We start from the raw sequence: 26632 nt of genomic DNA on the forward strand, positions 1-26632 counted from the left end.
TAATGATTGCATTTTGCGGTCCATCATGAATAAAAAAGAAACCTGCATAAATCCACGTCTATTGCTGGGACATTCTCATGAATAGAATTTAAATCAAACTGAATGCATTTTGTAACATCACGCAGTGTATTTTTTTTTCGACTCATCTCATCAAGAAGCGGGAAAATCGTATGCCTTTCAGCAAATTAATGGGGTACAACATTATCCTGACTGTAAACTCATCGCAGTGCTTCATTTGCATTAATATTTGCCGGTTGATTACCTTAAAATACAGGTGAACCCATTCAACTGACTTTCAACAATCGTGAATACCTACTTTCACTTGCAAACTGCTCCTACTTAATTGAGCTAGCGCGTAGGGCATTAGCAAAATAGCAACTCGTTTTTTGTTGTTGTTGTGTTGCTTTGCCCCATTCACAAACAAACAGATCAACTTTGCAAAAGTTCGCAAACCCTCTTAATTACCGAAAGCAACTTGCCTTGGTCAATCCGAAATGAAAAAAAATGGAAAAGGCTGGCACCCCATTCAAAATTAGCATCCCTTCATTTCATTCATTACCGGGATGGTTTCAACTGGCGAAGCCAGAGGCATCAGCAGTCAGTTGGTTATGAAAGGCGAAGGTTACCCGAAACAAGTGGAGTGGAGAAAAAAAATCTGACTACCTAATGAGAACAACCTAACGACACACAATGTTTGGTAAATAAATTTTCAAGTTGTGCTGTATTTCTGTTAATTTTCTAGTTGTGCCTGAAATGTTGGTGAATCTGTTGAGTTTGCTCTCGTAGTGACTCTTTCCGAATAGATCACTCCATTTACTCATGTCGGTGGTCTTGGTGAAGTATTAGTTGAACAGTTGAGGTCAATTTACTGGTCATGAAGTGGTAGGATCGACATAGTGATGGTATTTTGAACTTTGGCCTATTTATCCAGTGGATCTTTCCATTGAGCACCCGATGGCGAAAGTCTCGTACCCAAGTAGCACATTTATGTCACAGAGAGTTGCAGCAACTTGATTGTGACTGAAATAAGTCAAATAAATGATCCCATAACCGGTTTGTACCAAGATTGCTACGCTTATCAATTTGGGGAAAAAAATCGTAGCTAATGACAATTTTCTATTTACATTCTCACGGCCATGTTGAAGCATTCCCAGCTAATTTCAGCACCCAGATCTACGAAAGAAGCTATTGTCTGGCTTCTAATACGACAAACATGACAAGAACAGGTTATTATCGAAAGGAAAGTCGATGATGAGAATCGATCAATGTTTCTTAGGCCGCGGCCAGGGTAGACGCGATTCGCGACGCGACGCGACCAATTCAAAAGAATCTTATTATTTATTATTATTCCTTGCGTGAGTCGCATCGCGTCGCGTCGCGTGTCGCGTCTACCCTGGCCGTACCCTTAGGACCTAATGTATTGTTCAGCTTGACTTGATAAGAAAACACCAATAATATAGAATCCTTGAAATAGATTCAAAAAACGAAACGTCGGAGTAAGAAAGCCGAGCAGATCCACACCAACTGACGAATTGATATTATTTTTCCCTCTCCGAATTCCATATTCGCATAATTGTTCACTAGAGGCAATGAAACAAGTTTGTGTTTACGCCAAAGAACGGTAACTACGAGTGCGCAAATTATTGCAGAAATCTACCTAAAAAAAAAATGAGAAGAAATCTAAGAAATTTGTGAGTAGAAATGCCAATGATTTCTTAGGAGACTTTCAATGTGAGTAGAATTCCAAGGGAAGGAGTGAGATTCAAAAGGAAATCTGAAATTAATTCAATGAACATTCTGACAATCTTTCCAAAGGGTGTCTTATTGTGGAGAATTTGAAGGTAATTACGAGGAAGACTAAAAGAAAATAGAGTTCGAATGATAGCTTCATCGAAATTTCCATGGAATATGGAATGGACTATTCTGAGAACTTTCCAAATTTTTCCTGAAGTTAATGAATTTTTTTTTCCTTTGGTTTATTTTTTCCGTCGATCTTGTTTTCCGTGCTGAGCACCAATGCTACCGACGTGCCAGGAAGGCAGCTCCCACACCTGGACCCTACCTATCGACCCATCAACTCATGAACCGGGGACCAACGGCTTTACTTCCCATCCGAAGGAAGGCGTGATCAGAGATGTTATGCCTCAGAACATCCCGGCGGCGCCGACTGGTATTGAACCCAGGCCTGCTGGGGTGAGAGGTAATCACGCTTACCACTACACCACCGGTGCCGTTAAAGTTAATGAATTTGCCTTGAAGTTCTTTTGTAGTTTGAGAAACTAGCCTGATGCTCACAATACTACTCAACAAACTCTTAAACTTCCCTGAACTTTATAGGACTTCCAAAAGTTTCCTCTAACGATCATGAATCTCTTCTAAAGGTTTAACAATTCGCTGAAGTTCTCTAAACTTCTTTAAACTTTATATGACTTCTCTAATGTTAACGGAACTGAGGTTCTCTTCTCTTTTCTTAAATTCTCAAAACTGCGCTAATATTCTTACAGTTCTCATGAAGCTTGTTGTACTGCGCTGAATTTAATTGCACCGTATTTAAAATGTTTAAGCTTCAGTGAACTTCTGAACTCATGCGAAGACCTCAATTAAATTTTTCACATCTCTGAAGTTATCTGTAAATCTGAGAACTGCTTTAAATTTTTTAACTAATTTTCTGAAACTAATGGAACTGACCTCTCTCTGAAATTCCTCCAATTTTCGGGGCTTGCTAAACATTTTTTTCAATTGGTCCCGCATTTTGCTAATGTTCATAAAATTCCTGAAGTTCGCGGATCTCCCCTTAACCTCCAAAGATTTTTATGAAGTTCTCGAAATGTTTCTGAAAACCACTGTCTTTCTGTGAAGTTTTCGAAGTTTTTCTAAATATCTGGCACTTTTGTGCTTCCGCAATTTTAATGGAATTAGAACGAAATAATTAATATAGTTTTTTGATTTTTCTGAAGTTCATGAAACTTCCATTAAATCATCGACATCAGTGTTGGGAAAATATCAAAAAATCAAATCTCACAAACGCCCAAGATCGCGCTTGATTTTCGTAGACAAACTACTGCGGTTGATTTTGCAAGCTGTGATATCGCAGCTCGGAATATCAAGCTAACAAAACTCACCAACTGCAAATCTCAACAAACTGTGGTGAGATTGAATTTAATGATTTTTGCTTTACACCCGAATGCAACCGAAACTTCCATAACGGCTTGCAGCAGTCCCTTCGCGTCTGCCATCGGTGAAGATTAAAAAGAGAGAGCAAACTATGCTTTCTTTTTCTAAAAAAAAACGATGTGCATTGGAATCATTTTTGTGTCGAGTCAACTCTCAGCTTGATTTTTGCACGTTGTGAATAGTCTCGCAATATCAAAGGAGCTTGTAAAATCAATATCAAGCATGATATTTTGTTCCAATATCACGCGTGATATTGCGAGCGCATGAGAGCGGAAAAATATCAATTGATTTCTGATTTTGCCAACACTAATCGACACTAATTTAAAACTTCTTCAATAGTCTAGACTTTCCTGGTGTTATTAAAACTACCTAAACGATTATTGAATTTCTTTAAAGTTTTCCAGACAGCCCTAAATTGATCAGTATATTTTAAGAACCCGCAACTTTACTGAAATTAATTGATTTGCCTTGAAGTTTCGACAATTTTCCTTAGGCATTCTAACCATCAAAAACGCTCACTTATTTTCCCTGAACTTACCTATGCTTACCTGAAGTTCTCTAAATTTGTTTAATAATTCAGCAAGTTTTCTGATACATATAAATATTCAAAATTCCCTGACGTTTTTGGATCAATCATAGAATTCTTGGAATACCCCATAATTCCACGGAATTCCTTGTAAGTCTCTGAAAATTTGCTTAAGTTAATGCGATTATTCACTTGGAAGTACTCGGAACTTTGCTGAATATCATTAAACTATCTCAATTCTAAGTTCTCTGGAATTTCTTGAAGATATTTATCGCTGCTTGCTAAAATTTCTCGCATTTTTTCTTAATGGAAGTTCGTTGATATTCTCTAATCAACTTAGCTCAATTTTTACATTTTTTAAAGTTCTTGAATAATCCATGATATATCACCCTTAAAATACTCTCACGTTTTCCGATTGTTCATATAATTTTTATAACGTTCCAGAAGTTCTATCGGTCCTTTGCTGAAGTTTCCGGAACTTCTTTAAGGTTCCTACAATTTTCTTGAAACTATTTGAACTGCCCTTTGATTCTCTTATCTGTCTTGATGTTCTCGGAACTTCCCTAAAACTCTCAATTCTATTCAGGGCTGGTAGCGATCACTGCTGTCAGAAATGGTGATTTCAGTGACCATGTTGAATAAATAAGTGACTAAATAGTGACTTATAGTTGTAAAAATAGTGACTAAAAAATGACCTAAGAGAAGGAGTAGCAAATAAATGTTTTATGTTTTAGACTTATTCAATTATTATCTCTTAAACACTTATGTACGATATGAACATTTAAAGCGAAATATTCAATAGAAAGTTTAAAACCAAACCCACGGTATTAGTCTACTAGCTTCAAAAATCTGGAAAACCGGGAATCCTCAGGAAAATTGATGTTTCCTTAAAATACCTGGAAGTCTCAAAGAATTTAAAAAAAATACTTACTAAGCATATTTTAAATAAAAAAATTAATTTTAAAATACAACCATTTCATTTTTTTCGTTATTAGCATTCACACTTTGAACTTCAAAGGTTCACAGTGGATTAATTTTCAGTAAGAAATAAATTTAAAAAAAAAGATAGATTTAAAAAATAAATACATTTAAAAAATTTAACAATTTTGTTTTGTTTTTGAAGACCACTGTCCTTCTTTGAAGTTTTTAAAGTTTTTCTAAATTTATGGAAATTTTGTGCTTCCGCAGTTTTCATGGAATTAGAACGAAATAATCAATATAATTTTATGATTTTCACTGAAGTTCTAAAGATTTTTCTGAAGTTCATAAAACTTCTTTTAAATTATCGACACTAATTTAAAACTTCTTCAATAGTCTAGACTTTCCAGGAGCCTTAACGATTACTTAATTTCTTTAAAGTTCTCTAGACTGCCCTGAATTTATCAGTATTTTGTAAAAACCCGCAACCTTACTGAAATTAATTAATTTACCTTGAAGTTTCGAAAATGTTCCTTAAGTATTATAAGCATTATTAATACTCGCTTTTCCCTGAACTTATTTATGCTTACCTGAAGTTTTCTAAATTTATTTAATAATCCAGCAAATCTACTGATACACATATATTCATAATTCCCTGACGCTTCTGACGTTTTAGGATCAATCATAGAATTCTTGGAATACCCTTTAATTCCACGGAACTCCTTGTAAGTCGCTGCAAATTTGCTTAAGTTAATGGGATTATTCTGAAGCTATCTGATCGTCTTCGAAGTACTCACAACTTCGCTGAATATCATTAAACTATCTAAAAATATCTAAATTTAGTTCTCTGCAATTTATTGAAGATATCGCTGCTTGCTAAAAGTTCTCGCTTTTTTTATTAATGGAACTTTGTTGATGTTCTCTAATCAACTTAGCTAAATTTTCGTATGTTTTTAATTTCTTGAAATCTCCATGGTATAACTCCCTTAAAATACTCTCACGTTTTCCGGATGTTCATAAAATTTCCAGGAATTCTCTTCCAGCTTTGTTGAAGTTTTCGGAAATTCACGGAGTTCCACGAAACTTCTATAAGGTTTTTAATATTTCCTTGAAATTATTTGAGCTGCCCTTTGATTCTCTGACCTGTCTTGATGTTTTCGAAGCTTCCATAAAGCTCTTAGTTCTATTGAAGATCTCCGTTCTGCTCGGAAATAAATAGAATTCCCGTAAATACCTTTAAATTTCCCTAAAATTCTCTGGACTTCTGTGAAGTTTCTGAAGTTTTCATAAGTTCTTTGAAGGTCTCTGTACTTCCCTGAAATTCGCGGAACATCTTAAGGGTTCTCGATTTGTTTTTCAGCACATCATGGAACTATCTTGAATTTATCTAAATTTACGATTATAGATTTTTAATCTATCTAGCTTTCCTGAGGTGCTTAGAACTTCTTAAAAACTTGCACAATACCCCTCAAGTTTTCTAAATTTATCAAGTTCGCTTGCTACCTGTGAAGTTCTCTGAAATTCTAGGAACTTCATAAAAGTTCCTGAAAAGTCTCGGATGCCAAAAGATCCGCTTTGAGGCTCTTACAGCTTCCAGTAAGTTTCCCATATTTTCAGCGTGTTAACTTCCCTTATGTTCCTGCAGTTTGTCTATAGAGCTTCACTGAAATTCTCAGCATTTCCTTTCATTCCTCAGAACTTCTTCAAACTTCCTACAATTGTTGTAAAGTTAATGGGACTGCATAGAAGATCTCTAATCTTTCATAAAGTTAATTACGAACTTGAAATAAATCATTTATTTTTTTACTTAATTCTGGCACTTGGAATATTTTCAATATCTTGAACTTGTACATGGAATACGAAACTTTAAGACATTAAATATTTTTATATCTTGGACTTACTTACTTGGAAAACTCAGGTAATTTTATACAGAAAAATGAGTAGACATCCTGTATATAGAGAAAGACGATTAAACTTCACAACGCAAAGAATAATCAATCTTGGATTAAATTCACGCTAAAAACTTGAAAATTGTGACTTATTACAAGAAAAAGTGACTTTAGTGACTTGGCCTTAAAAAAGAGACTGACTTGAAAAAAGTGACCAAGTCACTAAAAAGTGACTCGCTACCAGCCCTGTCTATTGAAAATAAATTTCCCTGAATTTCTTTGAACTTCTGTGAAGTTCCTGAAATATTTCTCAAGTTTTCATAAATTCTTTGATGGTCTTCTGAAGGGTTCTCAATTTTTCTAAATTTACGATTATAGATATTTAAAATGCTCCAAAAAGTCTGAACTATAGCCATGGGAACTGCTTTTAAGATCTGAAATTCCCCAAAGATATCTAGATCTAGCTTTTCTCAGGTGCTTAGAACTTCTTAAAAATTTGCACAATACTCAATACCTCAAGGTTTCTATTTTTCTCAAATTCGCTTAACACCTGTGATGTGCTCTGAAATTCTAGGAACTTCATAAAAGTTCCTGAAAATTTTCGGATGTTAAGAGAACCGATTTGAGGATCCCCATAATTTCAGTGGGTTAACTTCCCTTATGTTACCGTAGTTTGTTTAGGGAGCTTCACTGAAATTTTCATCATTTCCTATAATTCCTCAGAACTTCTTTAAAGTTCCTACAACTGTTGTGAAGTTACTGGGACTGATCTCTAATCTTTTATTAAGTTAATTACGAACTTGAAATAAATCGTTTAATGTTTTCCTAAATTATCTTGAACTTGTACATGGAATACGTAACTACAAGACATTGAATATTTTTAGATCTTGGACTTACTCAAATTAATTACGTTTTTTTTAACTTTAAGTGAGAAATTAAATAAGTGCTAAACTTCAACATTCAATGGATTTGATTATAAAGTTGTTTCTTTAAAATTGATTGCCATGTCTTAAAAACGTTTATCTGACTGTTGTTTATCTTTCTGAAAAAGGATATTTTGAACGCATTTTAAAAATAGCTTTCTTACTATAAGCCTGGAATTTATCTGTTGAAGTTCTGGAAAAACCTGGAAACTCAGGAAATTTATTTAGAAAAATGAGTAGACACCCTGTAGATAGAGAAAGACGATTAAATCAAATCAAATCAAATCAGATTGACCACCCACGGTTGCTGCTCTGTTATTACCAGATCAGCTGCAATTACACAGAGAACCAACAGATGATGTTTGGGACTAACATTCAATGTGTAAAAACTGGAGATCTAATATTTAGCAATACCAGCGCCGGCCGTGTCCGAATGCAGGTCAACTAGGGAATGGGAAGGAATGTGTTGACGTGGTACTCGCTGTGAAGGAAACCGAGAAATCCTCTGCGCTTCCACGAGAAATCACTGGGATGTTGGATGTGGGGAAAGGTTGCACGCACACGCAGGGATCGTTTTTTGGTAGAGCGATTATAATACACAAATACACACACACACACACACGCGCGCGCACTCATCCAATTTCTATTCTTAGATCAGGACCCACACTGTGGTAAGTGATGCGATCGGTGTTAAAGAAGAATTTGTTTTCATTAAAATCTAGTGGGTGGCATAGTGAAAAATTGCAAGGCAGGGGACGGGCCTGGGATTGAACTCCCGAACCTCTGCTCAGTAAGCAGAAACGGTAACCACTGAGCTACCGAGCCTCGTCAACAGATAGAGAAAGCCGATTAAACGTCACAAAGTAAAAAATGATCAATCTTGAAATAAATTCACGCTAAAAAAGACTGATTACAACAAAAACTGACTTTAGTGACTTTACCCTTAAAAAATATACTTTTTAGTGACTCACTACCAGCTATGTCATTTTTTTGACTTTCAAAATCAGTTTCTGTCCTAAAATTCAGAAAAAATGTTCATACAAAAAGTTGGTTGAAAGTTGTTGTTGTATGATTACTGTTAAGTTGTTAGTGCAAATCTTTAAATATTCACAGAAGATAGAATTTTTCATAGGCTATTTAATGAAAAATATTTTTAAAAAAATGAGAGGGCAATTTAAGATTTTAACACCATTTTCCCCCAAAATTACTCGATATTGTTTTTCGTGTATATTTTTCCAGAAACGCAATTATTTTTTCCTACAACTTTGTCTCGGACGTCATTCCGATTTGATGGTCAAATTCTGGCTCACATGTGATTGATTGACTGCACCAAACAATTGCGAAGTTTCATGCAAATCGGACAAGGTCGAGTCTGAAATTAAATTTTATTTTTGCTTTTCGGCCTGGAATTCCTCTGATTGACTTTTTTTTCTGGATGAATTTATGCCAGAAATCAATTTCAAATCATTGATTACTTGACAAGATGGACTGAATTGAAATTAGTCGAATAATCTATTCACCAAATGAAAATAGGACATCTCTACGGACATATTGGCACCAACTGCGGCAATAAATGTATGGTGAATTCGAAACCTGCATTAAAAATGGTACCATGTCAATGTGATATTTAAAACAGATCATAATGCTAGAAAATCAAGTCTTAGCATAGCTAGTAAAACAACTCCCGCACTTCGGAGGCAAGAGGTTTTGGGCCTGGAAAAAGGAGAAGGTAAATAAAAAAACAATCCGCCCAATCCGGTTACACGTGAACGTCGCCCAAATTGGATGACATCCAATGCTACACGAAACAAAATTTAATAGGGCACAGGAAAAACCGAAAACAACGTCTGGGCCGAAAACAGAAAAGACCCAACGGCAACAAAAGGCGCGGTGAGGTGGTAGCGAAACGAAAACAAAGGATATTCTGACTCGCCGCGGACTGCGAGGCATACGAAAAATAAAAACTAAACCTAACCAAAAAAAAAAAAAAAAGAAGTTCAACATTGGCACAGACCTGGCTTTAATGGACATGACTTTTCCACCGACCGGCATATTTTCCTTCACGTAAATCGGACCATAAACTGTGCTGTCCCACACCGGTGGGTTGTTTGCCCGATCGACGACGTCGATCTGCACCTCGACCGTACGTGACAACGGTGGGTAGCCCTTGTCTTGGGCCATCGCCTCCAGTTTGTACGTTTCGCGCTGTTGTCGTGTGTCAGTGTCAGTGTGGGTGAGGTTGTGGGGGGTATTTAATCAAGCCAAAAACATTCGACGGTCGTCGGCGGAGGGTGGCCCGTTGGTAATTACAAAACACAAGTGTCACGAATGAGTTGCCGGTCACAAAAATCGGTGCGACGCGTCACAAAAATTGCGTCCATATTCCGGGGAACACACAGCCGAGGTGCAGCCATTGATGATCATCGTTATTATCATCGTCATCGGGTGGCGAGCGCAAGAATGGGGAAAAAATAGAGCAAAAAACAAACGAGGCGATAATCAAAAAAGTCGTTTTTTCAATTACTGAGATGGCGAATTAATTTGATTTTCGACGGAAAATTATTTAATAATGAGATGTTGAGGGTCATAAAAAATGTTATATTGAACTATCACGTGGTTGGGTAGAAAAAAAAAACGTTTCGGTCGATAAAGATGCAGATTTCAGCGCACACACACAAAAATAAAATTTGGGCGAACGGCTGTGGCTGAACGACGACGGTGACGACGACGTCCCTTTCGCAGTTTAATGGTCTCGATGGTTCGTGTTCGGAGGTGGAAAATAGCCTGGATAGTCTGGAGCAGCGACACTAGCTTAATATTTACGTTCAATGAATATGCTTTTTGTTTGTTTGTTAGTAGGAATATTTGCTGAGTAAAAAGGAGTATTTACTAAAGGAAAACAACGGCAACAAGTTTGAGCAGTACAGCACGTAGAAAACTTCTCCGTCAAAAATCGAGTTGAAGAAATGTTCTTCGGAGCTGGAACTCGGTTAGTACTAGCCTACACACTAGAGGACCGAATTGTGACTTCATCATTCGCGAGCGAACGCTTGGATAAAGGAACTGCCCCATCCTACTCTACTTTGCCACGCCCCTTTTTTGTTTTTTTTATCAACAAAGGAGAAAACGAAGCGTTCGTCGAACGATGAAGCCACCGAAACGGCCCACTTTGATCGATCGTTACTGGCGTTAGTTGTCTCTTTTTTTTCGTAGCTCCGCACGTTACGAACGGAGTGAGAAAGAGAGAGAAAAGGCGTAAGAGAATCGTGTTAGCGAGTATACCAACCTTGCTTTGATCGCTGTAACTACTGTACCGACAGTGACATTTTCTTTTATGTGAATGGGGCCATAAACATTGCGATCCCAGATCGGTGGCTTATTGTTCCGATCGACCACATCGAGCTCGACGTCGACGTCGGCGGTGGAGGGCGGATCGCCCCGGTCGGAGGCGTACACTTTCAGCCGGTAGCGATCACGCTGTATTGATTATGCGGCATTTTGTTTTGTTTTGTTTAAATCAATTTTTAGTATCATACCGACATTAAAACAATTGGAAAGTTCGAAATCGTGCATCGAATGAATGGTCAGATTTGGTTTTGTTTTGGCGGTTCACAAATCGATTGATTAACATCAAACGCAAAAATCATAGAAGAAAAGAAAGAAATGAAAGAAATCAAATTAAATCGATTGTATGACGAAAATGGAGGTTAGTACAAGGCTAATGGTAACATAGAACTAAATATTAATAACTAAGCAAAATTGATTGGACAAATACTAGAATTATGTACATGACTATTGGCAAATCAAAGTTGGCACTCATGGAGAATAGAAGAACTATAACAGTGATGATGGTTTCAAAATTTTCCACGGGGAAGTATACGAATGCAATCTTAAAATGCTTTTATTTTGCAAATGGAACATTTTATTTAAATCTGGTTGCTGCTACAGTGGTAGAAAAGCTCAAATCTATGTGTACACCTAAAAATCTGAAAAGAAATTAATTTTTCTGTATTATTTGTCTATTGAGTAGTCCTTAAGTTTTCTACTAACATAGCATCAACCAGATTTAAATAAAATGTTCCATTTGCAAAATAAAAGCATTTTAAGATTGCACTCGTATACCTCACCGTGTAAAATTTTGAAACCATCATCACTCTCATAGTTCTTCTATTCTCCACGAGTGCCAACTTTGATTTGCCTATTACAAAGAATAAAAATCAAAAGCGTCAAAACGAAAAACTTGGTAACGAATGAAAGGGGAACGGTAGTAGGCCAGATGTTGCTGTTTGTTCGATCTGGAGAGAGAGAGAGTGTGTGTTGGGTATTTTCGAATGAGCTTCGCCTAGCAGCCACTAGGGGCGTTTCCACCTGTAGTCCAATTTTTATGGCACTGCCGATTCGGGCGAGTTAGTTTGTGGATGTGCGCATGTATGGGTGAAGAGTGTTGGCAGATTTGTTTGAAGTGATGTCAGATACTAGAAAAGTTCTTAAGCTACGGGATAAAACAACAACAAAAGTTTGGAATCTTTTTATCTACCGAAAATAACGATTAATTTTTAATGAAGATGGGTTAATCTGGTATAGAATATAGTACAACATTTCTCAACGATTGGCTACCACAGATGATTTCTTACTGATTTTTCTATTAATTTCTGTTGTGACTTAGTTACGAATGGCCTCAATGGAACATGGAAAACAATCAGGAGTTAAATTTTTACCTAAACGGATAGCGATAAACACGGATCTATTCAGATTGGTCGAATATGGATTGAAGCTATGGTTTATTTTTTGAGTTGCTTTGAAATTTCAACTTACGCCACTTACAGGGTAGCATCCCTTCAGTGATTGGATTTTGGTTTGTTTGTTTTCGAAATGTCACGGATGATAACAACGGTCAATTGACATCCGATTTTTATTTACCGAAAGAAAATCAAAGAAAAAACAAAATTAAACGATCGAATACCAACTGAAAAAGGTGCAGTATAAATCTTAACTAAGGCGCTGACCGGAAATCATTACATAGTATAAACTTAAATCTATTAATTAAACAAAAGACACTTTCACCCTATGTTTCAACAGTGAAGAAAGATTGAAAATAACGCGATAAAAGTGTTTTCAATCTTCCTTCCCTATACAGACATGTCGAAAGTACCGTTCCTGCTGTCGCGGTACTCTCAAACTGATTTCGTACCGTGCCTAAGCGATCCAAATGTGCCAATCAGGGCTGTTTAGGCACTCGGTGCCAACCGAAGCGCTTGGGCGTGGCATAGCATTTCGATTTTCTTTTTGTTTTTGGGCACATTCCGGGTGCATTTCGCATGTCTGTGACCCGAACCCGAGCACTTGATAATATCACTTCATGTCAAGCAAACTGAAAATTTTACGCGACGCATGCAGGGTAGGAATAAAGGAACACATTCCAACGCAAAAAAAAATCGGGTTCGAAAGTAGGACAACCTCGAGGACAACTTAAGGAAACAAAACCTTTCACTAGTAGTAGTATTACAGCTTGCAAGTGTGTGTATTCGGGATGCTATTTTCATCAAGGGATTCATTTTTTTTTGTGGGTAAGGTTATGGGAAATGTGATTTTGAACTGAAGATAAATACCAAATCAAGCTTTGAAAACGGTACAAAAATTTAAAAACGAAGATCAAAACACGATTTTGGTTTGCTTTCAAAAATACCGCCTTTTTTTCTGGATTGAATGTGCATTTGGACGAATTTCAAAAATGCCGGTATTCGTCCTGACTGTTTACAAAAAAAATCTTTCTTTTTTTCAGTTGTCGTACGCCCCATTACAACATGTCGTGAAAATGTCACTCGTTCTACTCTTCTACGCTAGGTAAAAGTTTAAAGTGGTTTTTGATTTCCGAAGAAAGCAACCTCTGTCGCCGAAAAATGTGCTGCTTCATGGCCAAAAATCGGTAACGCCTCCGTTCGTTCCTGGATGATTCTAAAAAAAACCCTAAATACTGTTCAATCCCTCCTGTCTGCGGCCCCGAATATCGTCCGGTATTGTTGACAACGATGACATCAAAAATGGTTGTTCGATTAGGTGGAAAAAATATGGCGCCTGTACCAAAATATCAAAAATACTTCATTTTGGAACGCCGACAACGAGAGAGAAAATCGAAATCTCCCGCCATGGAAAAAAAAATTGATTCGCGATGGGATATTTCAATTTTCGTCTCTCTACAAAAATCGTTCAAATCGAAACAAAACAGTCAAATTTCAGAAAACTTGGTGCCGACGAAAGAGAGAGCGAGAGAGAGAGAGGTTCCCAATCGTAATTGAGATATAAGAGTATTACAATATTATACTATGGCAAACGAATTGAACATATGGTAGTTACAGCTAGAGTTGCAAATCTTATGATCAGTGGTGCGCTAAGAACCTAAGAACCGAAAGCAGCTGTCAAACTTGGTGCAGTTGGAATCAAACAATACTTCCTAATACTTGGTGCAAAGACTGTCGTTTTTTTACGGTGAAGGTGCAACATGGTGCGAGAATGTAATAAGTGTGTAATACAAAACGGTGCATGGATTGGAGGTAGACGCCGGTGGATCCACGGTAAGGCTGTTTCTTCATCACGATGGCGCCCAATATATATAGAGAGTGTGCAACTGAAAAGCATAATCGGTGCTGGAAATAGGAAGAAGAAGCGTTTGATCTATGGTCAACCATTGGCTATGGATATCGTTGACAGTTCCTCCACGTTCTCGATGTAAACACAACAACAAGCTGTGATGTAAATGAAGCTGAAATAGTGCTCACACGAAGCGACCATTCCGTTTGCCTGGTGCTCACCACTAGATGTCGCTTTACAAACTTGTCACTTGTTGCTTCTCGCGGCGGTGCTTTCAAAACAGGAAACCGGGCGCATGTGCGTCAGCACACAGACACAAACGCAATGATCGCTTGTTGTGTTTATTTTTGCAAGCTCATTTACTTATTATGTAGTGATCAATATCATAAAATACAACAGTAAACAAACCTGAAATCATAAATACCAATACAAAAATGGTGCAGTTATTGAAAAATCAAACATAAACGTATCATCTGTAAAACGAAAATCATAAGGTAAACAAGTTCCGAAACAATCCAGCTTCATTATCAGATATCGCACCGGCTTCAAATTGCGTATTTTAGCTCAAATTATACTCTTTTTAATATTTTGTCTGCGGCAGCCATATTATCTTTGCAGTTGTTTTTCATTACCCTTAGAACTATCACATACGACTGTGTACTTAAAAGTTAAGAAGGGAAAAAGCTCAAATTCTAAATCTTAAACTTATCATATTCTCATATCATTTTTTTTTCTCTTTTGTACAGAACACAAGTTGAAAAATATATCATGAGTGAGGTTAGAGAAAAAGTAAAGCCAAACCAAAATCCGTAGAAAAAATGGAACAAGAAAACACTTACGTCAAGCGGCTTCTTCAGCACGATCCAACCGGACTCGGGTTGAATCTCGAAGTATTCCAAATCATTCGGACTATGCGGAGCACTCAGCGTGTACACGATGGCACCATTGTTGTCGGCATCTTCGTCGGAAGCGGAAACTCGCAGAATGTTCGTTCCGATGCTTGCATCTTGTTTGACGTTTTCGACGTATTTCTAGAATTACAAACAAAAAAACCTTTAAACACCATTCCACGCAAAATTCTCCAATCTCACAACTCACCTGTCGATCAAACAACGGTGGATTGTCGTTCACATCGGTAATTTCCACCGTAAAGGAGCAGACACCCTCCAGGCTGGGCTCTCCTTGATCGGTTGCCTTGATAGTGACGGACACGAACTTGCCATCGTCGCCTTCCCGATCGAACACCTTGTTGGTGGAAACTTCACCCGTTTCTTCGTCTACGGTGAACTTGGTACCCTTCTGATTCGGTTGCTGAACGATCGAATATTTAACCTGATCAAAGCAAAACACACACACAATCAATCAAACGCCGTTTCAAACCCCACTATAAAGCATCGCATCTTACCTGCCCATTTACGCCCTTGTCCTCGTCGGTTGCCTGCACCTTTATGACCGGACTTCCGTTCGGGGCACCTTCCTCCACCTTGGGATAGTACGTGCCGCAGTCTTTGAACACCGGCTTGTTATCGTTGACATCGGTTATGAACACCACGACGACAGCTGTAGATGTATGAATTGTCACCTCACCATTGATGCAACACGATCCATCATCCATAGCTGTCACATTCAGCTCATACTTGTCCCGATCGAGCGAAATGCCCTTGCTATGCAACCGGATAACGCCGGTAATCTCTTCGATTACGAACTGCCCACTATTGGTGCCGCCACCGACGAACCCAAACCGCACATTATCGCCATCCTTGTCGGAAGCTACCACCGTCGTGACTAGCGTATTCGGTCCTGCATTTTCGTCAACATTCGGCGTATAGACCTGTTGGGAAAACTTCGGCTCCTCGTCGTTTTTGTTCTTGGTGTACACGCGAACGGTGGCCGTTCCGGTCTTGGCCGGTTCACCCTTATCCTTGGCCGTAACGACAAACTCGTAGTAGGCATTATTGTTGTCGGCATCCAACTGTTTGTTGTTGACAATGATGCCATTGGAGTCCACGGCAAAGTGCTCGTCCGACACGAGATATTCGATTTCAGCATTGGACCCGGAGTCGGAATCCATGGCCTTCACCTTGAGGATGCTGGTACCCATCGGGATGTCTTCGTCTACGTTGTGGGCCTGGTAGTCAGGAAGTTCGAACTTGGGTGCGTTGTCATTTACGTCCGTTACCCGAATTGTGAGCTGGAAAGATGGAGGGAAGGGAGAAAGGGTTGATTAAACGGATTCAATATAAGCTTGAGCATGAACGTTCTCAGTGCCAACATAGGAATGTTTAAAGGAACAATAACAGATATATGAGCTGCTGCATTGTTTTCCGAAGTTCGATGTTATCTATTAATCTACTATGTCATGCATACTTTGATATTCTCTATGGTAAGTTGAAAGTAGTCAAAATTCACAAATTTCCATGCAAATATTGAAATAAATCTATCGACTTGAAGATTCAGCATGTTCACACACAATTAACAAGATTAGGGTTGTCATTGCCGGGTGTGTTTTCTGAAGAGCTACTCAGATATATTGTCCTGCCCGAGTTTTTAGTCAGACGAGCATAGCGACGGGTAATTGCCTAGACAAAGCTACGAAAGAAAAAGCTTCTAAAGATTCTTAAAGAAGCTTCTATGGAAGCTCATTCCTGACCCTCGCCCGTCGCTCCGCTCCTCTAACTACATGGGCAGGATAGTAAATCTGAGTAAACCAAGGTCTACTTAGTAATGGAACAAACTCTTTTGCTTATTACAGCGCTCCTAGTGGACGTTTTCGGCAGCTTTTGACGTCTATTTGTTGAAAACAACAATAACAATCACAGTATATTTTCAGTTCATAAAATGCTCTTGTTTTGGAGACAGTTACCATGAAAGAGGAGCGTAGAGGAAAAATCGTGCACAGACCTGGAGAATCCATCGTGGTCCACGTCCAAGCTGGCTAAAGTGTTGAATTTTCCTAAAAAAAAAACACCGTATGGCGCGTGGGTGATCAGAGGTTTTATGCCTCATTGATTGAACCTAGACCTTTTAGGGTGAGAGGCAGTCACGCATACCACTACACCACCGGCGCCGCTGATGGAACTGTCTTGATGTTATCTGATTTTGGCTGAATTTCTCATTTTTTTTTAAGTTCTCGAATCTATCATTAAAACACGGAACTTCCCCTAAAATGTTCTCACATTTCGTTATGTTCATGTAGCTTCCCTAACGATTCCAAAATTTGCATGGACTTTGCTGCTGAAGATTTCCACTAACTTCCAGCAATTTCCATTAAATTAATTGAAATACTCTAAGGTTCCCCGATCCGTCCTGAATTCCTCGGAGCTTCCCTGAATGTCTCTCAAATATCCTGAAATTATTGATTCTTCTTTTAACACTTATATAGCGAGCGATTTGCCGGCTCTAAACAAAGTGTTCTAGTTGCACTTCCACTGTTATTAATTGAGAACTTTATATGCCAACCAGCGTTGCCAGATATACCGATTTATCTGTATTTATACCGATTTCAAAACTAGATACCGATATCTTCTTCTTCTTTTTCTTCTTCTTCTTCTTCTTCTTCCTATTCTTCGCATTTCAAGCTTATTGCATATCGCATATTTAGCTTATTGCGTACTCTCAACTTAGTGTTCTAGATGCACTTCCTCAGTTATTAATTGAGAGCTTTCGATGCCTGTACCAAGTGTGGCAAGTCCAACCATACTTTTATGCCCAGGGAAGTCGAGAAATTTTCCAACCCAAAAAACTCTTAGACCGGACCGGGAATTGAACCCAGCCACCTCTAGCATGATCTTGCTCTGTAGTTGCGCCTTTACCGACTGAGCTAAGGGAGGCCCCATAGATACCGATATACAGATATTAAATAATCAAAATGATTATTGCCTGCCCGCGCTCGAATTCCGGAGAAAATTATTGTGAGAGACTTGTATCTTTTCGAATATCTTAAATTGTTTGAGCTTTTAAAATTCTAAAAAAAATCGTCTTTAAAAATGTCTTATGGATACTCTTTCGATTATCGTTTCAATGTCCTCACCGTTTTAGGCTACCCATGAATCGATAAACAGTCGATGTCTCTTTCTGGTAATTCCGGGGAAATCGGGAAATTATTTTTCGAGTCCTCTCGGAAACTTATTTCGACTTCCCTTGGAAGCTTCTTCAGCCTTCACTTCACTTCTCACGCCAGTTGTTTTTTTTTTCAACCTTCCCGGAACTTCACGGATGCTTCCAGATTTTGATGGCGGTTCCACATTAGCTGCAGGAACTTTTAAGAAGTTCTGAAATTTCAGAAAAGTTCAGAATTTTGAGTAAGTTTCGATAAATTAAATAATGTTTCAATAACTTCTGTTATAATTCTAAAACCAGAAAATTTTAGGAAAGTCCAGCGAACTCCAGTGAACTTAAGCAAACATCATGCCCCGTAACGTGGGTAGATCACCTTTTCGTGGTACGTAACGGGATGTAAGATCTACCACCGATTCCTAGTCCCGACTACTTCAAACTAGGGGAACAGGATTTTTCAGTACTTTTTATGCCTTGTTGACAGTGACAAGACTCGGTTTTGTTCACCGAGGATGATCTTGAAACAAGGAAAAAATGAGTTAGTTAGTCTATGTGATTCCTAATCTTCTATTCGTTGTTCCCTAGTTTGAGGCGGTTAAGACTAGGGTTCTGATGCATGGTCATTATCGGTGTCATTTCTTAATTTTGTTGCTAAGAAATCCAATTTTGACTGACAAAGGGGCGCGCCTTTGGAGGGTGTTTCAACACTCCGAAGGGTATAAATAGCGGGACCTTTCAATTAGAGTCGGATCCTTACGATAAATGCAAGAATGACAACTGTAAAAAATCGAATACTTCATCATTTCTCAATAGTGATGGAGTAATACGACATGCACTAAACGAGATATACTACAATAGATCAAATTACTTGGCGCAGTGGTGTAAGGAAAATGGAATGATTTTCAGGACAGTTCCATTAGTTTCAGGAGAATTGAGAGAAATTTAGGAAGCTCCGAGAACATCAGGACAGATCAATAAATTTGAAGGAAATCGCTGAAATTTTAAAGGAGTTCCGAAAAACTCAGACAATTTCCGAAAACTTCAGCAATGTTCCAAGGGGCTCATGCAAATTTAAAAAACGGAAGGGAAGTTACACGAACATTGGCACATTGTGAGAAAATTCTATGGGAAGTTCCGTGCTTATTAATGGCAGTGTCGATAACTTTTAAAAATTAGAAAAAATCGGGAAGATCAGATGTAACAATAAATTCAAGAAAATTGTGTGTTTAAGAAATTTCGCAATCTTCCTGTTAGCTTAATCAGCCCTATTAACTTAAGAAGAATTACAAGAACTTGTATGGAATTCCGAGGAAATATGGAATATTCCTAAGTACATTTCAGGAATGTTCCAAAAATGTCAGGGGCATTGCGGGGTCTTCAGGGATGTTTTATGACCATTTGGAAAATTTGCTGGATCATTAGAACATCCATTAGTGCTCTTTCTCCTGGAGTTATGTCCTTGTTTCTTTCGACTATTCCGTAAGCGCTCTGGCTTCCGACTTTATCCAGATTTTCTTTTCCAATCTACCTTAGCAAGTTTCTGCCAGCGTCTCCAGGAAGTTTCTTTCGTCTTCTCCAGGAAGTTCAATTTAAATTCTCCCATAAATTTCTTCCGTCTAGTTCTGGAATTTTGTCCAGTTTTTTTTTTTGACTCTTATTGGAAGGTTTTTCCGAGCTTCTTCTGTTTTCCCCTGGAAATGGCTACTTCTGGAATTTACTTCCGATTTCCGAAACTTGTCTGCCTTCCTTTGAATGTGAAATCCAATGTTTTTTTTTCTGAAGGTTTCTTTAAATTTTCGCCAGAAATTTCTCAATTTATGTCTTGGAAGTTCCGCGGATGTTTTTCCGACTTCTCTCAGAACTTTCCGCAAATTTCTTCCAGGAGAGCTTATTTCTTTTTTCTCTAATGTTGTTTTCAGTTTCCTCCAGAAGCCCCATTCCCCGGAGTCCGATCATAGTCCAAAAGTTAAAATTTTCGCTTTCAAAAACGGCAAAAATATAAAATTAATTAAAGTAGTATACACCGATTAATACCGATTTTTTAAAACCTTTGATACCGATAAGCTTTAAAACATTCTGGCAACGCTGATGCCAACACCAACGCATGATTTTGTATTTTGTATGGCAAGCAAAATGACCAGGACCAGGATAGTCGAAAAAATTGAAAACCCGAAAGATTTATCGACCATACCGGGAACCCGCCACTTCGCCAACTTCGTAATACCGTGCCTTTACTGACTAGGCTATCTGAGGCGCTGAAGTTCTTGGTACTGTCCTGAAATAAATGGGACTGTACTGAAAACCTTAACATATCCCTAAAATTCTCTGGACTACATTAAGTTATTTTGTTAACCTCTCTGGAGTTCTCTGGACGTTCCTGAAATTCCCGAAACGACTTTCGTAATTTTACAGATGTTCATGGAGCTGCCTTTAATTTATCGGAACTGATCCTTAAACATCTTTCAACTTACCAGAAAGTCTGGCCTCCCCTGATGTTCCTGAAACATCCCTGAAATTATTGGACCCACCCTTCAGGATCCCTGACAATCCCGTTCAGCTGTTGAAAGTTCGGTAAAACATTACCAAAGTCGTTAATAATTTCTGAGTGCGTAGCAAGAATAGATCAAAGTTCAAATGCTCATATTTCTATCAAAAACAACCAATGTCGATCATAATTTCCAAAAGTCTACCTAGCGATAAACCAACCTCCTGTGTAAGTTTTGGCACCGAAACCTTATTCTACAACCGGCCGCCCCGCAGACTCACCTCAACTGACGTAGAGAAACCACCGGAATCCTCGGTCGCCGTCACCACCAGCTGGTACACGTGCGGCTGTCGAAGATCCTCAAAGTCCAACTCTTTCGCCAGCTTCACAATGCCGGATGTGGGCCCAATGTTGAACGTTCCCGCGCCCTGTCCCTGCGCCTTCAGCGTGTAGCGTATCTCCCGATCGGCAAACGATTTCGCCTTGACGGAAATGATGCTAAAATCGGAATGATATCAAATTAACCACCGTCCCTATGCTGAGAAACAGCAGCGCGGCAAACTTACTCTGAATCCTTTTTCTGATTCTCCGGAATCTCCGCCTCGTAGCTGGGCATGTAAAATTGCGGTGCCCGTTTGCCACCGACGATCGACAGTCGCTCCTCCGGCGTGCTCTGGTAGCGACGATCATCGACCCGTCCGTTCTGATCTTCCGCCTTAACGTACAGCACGTATTCCATATCGAGCTGGAACAGATCGGTCCCGCGGGTCCTTACAACACCGGACCGTTCGTCCACTTCGAACCGGCCTCCCGTTCGATCCCGTACGATGAAGTAATGGATTTTGTGATCCGTATCCGGATCCCGAGCTTGCAGGGTAAAGACGGGAGTGTTTGGAGGTGCATTCAACTGAACGACGGCCTGCATCGGTAGCGGACGATTGATAAAGTACGGCGGCTCATCGTTAATGTCCTTCACGTGGATGATCACTCGCTGGTTGTCGGTATCTGGAAGGAAAGAGGGAAATCGTCATTACAGGTATGTTCTGCTGAAAACAAATGTTAATTAACTTACATTTTACATCTGCGTAAGGATCCAACGGGTGGCGAAGGCATGAAAAGAGAAAACAAGAAAGCCTGGTATGAGTACTAGAGAAATAATCAATTAACGTGCTTTAATGGGTTCATTCCGTATACAATTTAGCTCCGAGGGAGTAACATTTGCTGAAACAGAAGCTTGATGGCTTCATTTTTTTTCGCTGGTGGCACACGTTAAAGACTTAAACGTGATCCCTCCACTTCACGGGCGAAGTGTGTTTGGGCTCAAGGGAATCGTAAAAAGGATGGGCATACAATGTTGGTTGACGTGAGGTGAGGACCAGCACGCTTCGCTTAGGAAGTTAGATACCGAGACACACTCAGTCGTATTATTTGCCCTATTCGCTAGCGAAAGAAAGCGGACCGGACCGGCTCACGTAACAAGCTCGTTAGTCGAAGAACGAAGGCACTCTGCACGCGGGGGAGAGTCATGGTGAAAGATATTGGATCTTGTCCGACCATTTCGCGCGAGCTGCACCACCATAAAGTAGGTACCTAGAATGGTCCTCTTGGATTTTGCAAAAGGGAAGGTGGTTGGGTGGTTCATCACGCTTCGAGTGGTGCATTTGGTGCAAGCACATTCTTCTCTGTTTATCTTCCTGTGACACACTTTCCCACTATACCGGATGGCATTTCCCAGATATAAAGCATTTCCTCTTCCGCTTGACATTGCTGGATAATGTTGCCGGTGACTAGTAGGGGAGATAGAGCAAGTCGAAGAATTCAGGTCTTTTATAGTTTTGGATTTCAGAAGATGATGTTTGGAAATACGGTCACCAGAATGGCAAAACGCTCTAGTGATGGCGCCATTTTTGATTGCACTGTACACTTTTGATTTTCCTCCAAAGTTAAACTGTTACTGTTAACTTATATGTAAGTTTTCTTCCAAGAAGAAGACTACTAGAGATCCCTAATGTAAAGATAGTAACCCTATTTTACAGAGCACACCATCAGGAAAAAAGATGTCCTGATTGCAGCTCATGGTCTTACTTGCACGATTCGTGAAATGTACTTACGCTGCTGGTGGCGTTGCTCGCGCTCTTTCAAGCTTGAATGCCGAGCTAAATGATTGCTTTCATTCTGCTTCTTCTACTATTTCGCTCGATTTCTGATGGCAGTCGTGACGCGGTACTGCTGTGAAAGCTTTTACAAATAACTTCAAATCTGTGCAACCAAGTCGAGCGAAACCATCTTTGACCTCCACTCTTACAGGAGCCTCCTGAAGCCTTGGATCTCATTAGAACCTACTTGAATAAACGAACAGAATAATTCAACCTACTCGTCATCGGAACGGTATCGAATTAAGAGCTGATCCCCGGGACCTATCTCGAGAATCAATTATGCACCGACCCTAAGTTGCGGACATAAATTGTCATCCAATTGACTTTCAATTAAGCCTTGTTGCTCAGATGCACGTTTTGCAGCAAATGAGAAGATTCCTATACGTGCCTTCTGATGGCATTCCAAAAACCACATTGCCTGACCACATTCACTATGGGTCGTACCAACAACCGTAACCAATCAAGGCACGACGAGAGACTGTCATTATCGAAGGCATCAAATCAATCTGCAGTCTGCTGGATGCTTCCTGAAATTGTGTAAATCAAGTGTCAACTCTGCTGCTCGAATCCAACGAAGACAAACAAGGTGGACAACATGCTGGGAAGTCATCGTCTCCTGACTTGAGGGGTTGGATCATTTGTTGCACACTAAATACGAAATGTGAGTGGGTGTTGGAGCCAGAAAACCAATTACCACTAAACCATACACTCTGGGAAGAAGTGTCTTTGCCAATTGCTGAACAGATTGAAAGTAAGTTTGCGACGGCATCATCAGCAGAAGGTTTTTTTCCTTGATTTGTTTTCCATCGATCTTGTTTTCCATACTCAGTACCAATGCTACCGACACCAGGGAGGCAGCTCCAACACCAGGATCTTACCCTATAGACCAACAATTAACTCATGGACCAGGACCCCCGGATCAGAGATTTTATGCCTCAGAAAATCACGGCGGCGCCGACTGGGATTGAACCCAGGCCTTTTGGGGAGAGAAACAATCACGCTTACCACTACAACAACAACAACAACAGTGTTGGAAAAAATATGTATTACCTTTTATTAGAAGCCACTTATTCCCTAAGCTGTATTCACCTGATCTCGCACCATGTTATTGCGGTAAATTTACGTGAAAATTGTATGAAACCAACAACGTTATAGTTGTAGCTAAAAACTAACTACTTTAACAATACAGTAAGTCCGTGACTTCATATTTGGCAAAGCATATTGTGAACTACTTAACAATATCAGGACTTCATGTGAGAGTAAGCTGCCAGAACGACATACAACAGATGCATATTTTATTAACATTATTTTTCTACACTTAATTCTGTGCGACTATTGTTTGCTCGTTCCACCCTTTAATGATTAATGATAAAAATGAATGATTAATCATAATCACTAAGAAGATTAATCACAAATCAATAATCTTGATCATATTCCTCACCTAATTTTATTATTATTAATAAATCATATTCATTGGAAATAAACTAATCAATGAATAATCATTCATCACTGCTCTTATGATTTCTCGGATTATCGGATTATCGCTCGGATAGGTTATTGGAGATTTTATCGATTTTTTAATGATCCTCCCACGAATTCCTGAAGTTTCCTTCCATTATTCTATTTAAAATTCATCTAAGAAAAATATTGAAATAATGATCTAGGAATTATGTGCCAAAGTATTTAAAAAATTACTTGTGATTCCTCTCAGAATTCTCTAGTAATAATTCTCAGAATTCTCTTAGGAATTATCCTCCAAATTCCCTTGAGGCTCTTCTCAGACCGAACAAAATTCGATTTCCTTGTTATTCTTCTTGGAATTACTTTCGAACTAACCCTTAAAAATTCACTAGGAATTATTCTTGGAATTTGTTTAGAATTTGCACCAGAATTATTTTGAAAGTAATTTACCAACTTTGAGTTCTTCTCGTAATTTCCTCCTGGAAGAGGATATCAGAACTTATTAGGAATGCTCATTTAAATTGTACCTTGAATCTTCCGCACAATCATCATGGAATGATCACCAAAACTACCTAAAATTATACTGAGAACTCTCCTGGAAATCCAACTGAAGACTCTCATAGAGTTCTCCCTAGAACTACCATATAATTGTTCCCTGAACTACATTGGTGTTACACAAATAATTTTCTTTAAATATTCCACCAAATTCCATTGGAATTATCAAACAATTACTCTTAACAATACTCCAAAGTGACACAATTTTTAAAATACCTCTCAGTCCAAGTTCCTTGAATATATTCCAATGTCTTTCTAGAATCTTTTTTTTTTTTTACTTAGAAAAAAGGCGTTTTTCCCGATTTGTCATCGAAATTAACGGGCTTTTCAGGTAATTTACATACTTATAAGTGGGATGATTTGCCATTTATCAGGATCATCTGAAATATCTTAATAGAGCTGGAATTAGGGCGTTCATTATGTTCATTCGAACTTTTGACATTTAGTACTTTCAACCTTTGTCCTTCTGATTTTCGACCTTTTAACTTACCTTCGATATTTTTTCGACCTTTGTCCCTAAACCCGAAAGTTGCACGTTAGTTTTTAATCATTGATCATTATAAATTAAGGTTTATTCAGTAATCACAATCACTAATCATAGAATATTTTGTTTTATTTATTAATCATATTCACGCAAACTTTTGGAATGTTTAAAACACTAAAAATTGACAAAAATCGTAGTATATGAACTACCGACAAAATTTTTGTGAAAACGTATTTCAGTGTAATTTATGCTCATAAAACAATGCTTGAGGTATTTTGAAACATTTCCTGTGTAAAAACAAACAAAAAAGTCTTCTAACTTACAGGGCTGGTAGCAGGTAGTAGCCAGTCAGTAAAAAGTCACTTTTTACACCAAAAAGTCACTTTTTACACCAAAAAGTCACTAAAGTCACTATTCCCTTAAAAATAGTCCCAGTCACTTTTTCACTACCCTAATAGAGTGAAATTTAAAAATACCAACAAAATTTTGAAATTGAGTACTTGGCACTAAGAAAGTCTATAGTAGTTTTAACAAAATATACATATCTGCTAAAAAATTGAAAATTTTAACCAGAATGCCCAGTGAAACTCAAAACTTTAGAACACCAGAAAAACTTTCGGGAAATGCCTTCAATTTCGATTGAAAATCTGGGAAAATATACCTGCTTTCCCAGAAGATGAATTGTAAACCTAGGAAACTTTCCAAAGGTATTTGTCTGTGATAGATTTTCAAAAGTTTTTTAAAAAATCCAAAGTAAATTTTAAGAGAATTTTAAAGGATTGACACCAAGATATATCAGAGATGAATACCAAAGTACAGCCTACGAAAGTCTCATGTAAAATTAAGTGCTCTGAGGACCGATTTCTTCATCTCCGCTTAAATCTTAAGCCAGGTTTATCTATATAGTTAAATTTGGCTTAAAACATACGAGCGTCGCGTTTGATTATTGTTTAAATTATTAGAGACGCAAAATTAAGCTCCGAAACAATTCCAATATAATTGAGAGTGCATTTTAACGAGAGTTCTGAGAAGAATTCTATGATGATTGGATGAGGATTCTGGGTCCAATTCTAATAAGAATTCAAAATTAGTTCGGAAATTTTGCTTAAGGGAGCTCTGATGAAAATTCCATGAGAATCCCGTGAACTCCAAAGATGGTCTCTGCGGATAGTTCTAAAAGAATTCTGGGGTGATTTCTGAAGATACTTCCAGGAGAATTCTAAAGAGTTCAAAATATTGATGGATTTTTGTTTACGAATACGAATACGAATTGAATTTCCAATTGAATGTAGGGGAGAAGTCCAAAATTATTCTAAGCAGAAATTTATGAAATTTCTGACATTAATTGCATAGAAATTGTAAGGAGGATTCCAATAAAGTTAAAATGGATCTATGGAAAGAGCCTTCAGGAAGTTCG

General features: G+C 38.4%; 1 protein-coding gene across 7 annotated transcripts in view; it reads right to left on the reverse strand.

Moving 5' to 3' along the window:
- CadN (Cadherin-N) overlaps positions 1 to 21582 on the reverse strand; it is a 478164-nt gene extending 456582 nt beyond the window's left edge. For 5 of the 7 annotated variants that reach the window (XM_065224396.1, XM_065224395.1, XM_065224394.1 and 2 more), the window contains exons 1-7: positions 21126 to 21582; positions 20841 to 21057; positions 15424 to 16209; positions 15117 to 15350; positions 14858 to 15049; positions 12246 to 12266; positions 10717 to 10907 (exon numbers count right to left, since the gene is read on the reverse strand). In XM_065224396.1, coding sequence (XP_065080468.1) covers positions 10717 to 10907; positions 12246 to 12266; positions 14858 to 15049; positions 15117 to 15350; positions 15424 to 16209; positions 20841 to 21057; positions 21126 to 21484 — 2000 coding nt within the window. In that variant the 5' untranslated portion in view covers positions 21485 to 21582. Of the gene's footprint in view, positions 1 to 9444; positions 9636 to 10716; positions 10908 to 12245; positions 12267 to 14857; positions 15050 to 15116; positions 15351 to 15423; positions 16210 to 20840; positions 21058 to 21125 lie in introns of all 7 variants that reach the window. The other 2 variants (XM_065224397.1, XM_065224398.1) reach the window with 2 other exon arrangements.
- Between the last annotated feature and the right edge of the window lie 5050 nt (positions 21583 to 26632).

Source organism: Ochlerotatus camptorhynchus, unplaced genomic scaffold (genome assembly GCF_037179485.1).
Source record: "Ochlerotatus camptorhynchus isolate MF236.1 unplaced genomic scaffold, CSIRO-AGI_Acam_v1.1 ptg000211l, whole genome shotgun sequence".
Taxonomy (NCBI): domain Eukaryota; kingdom Metazoa; phylum Arthropoda; class Insecta; order Diptera; family Culicidae; genus Ochlerotatus; species Ochlerotatus camptorhynchus.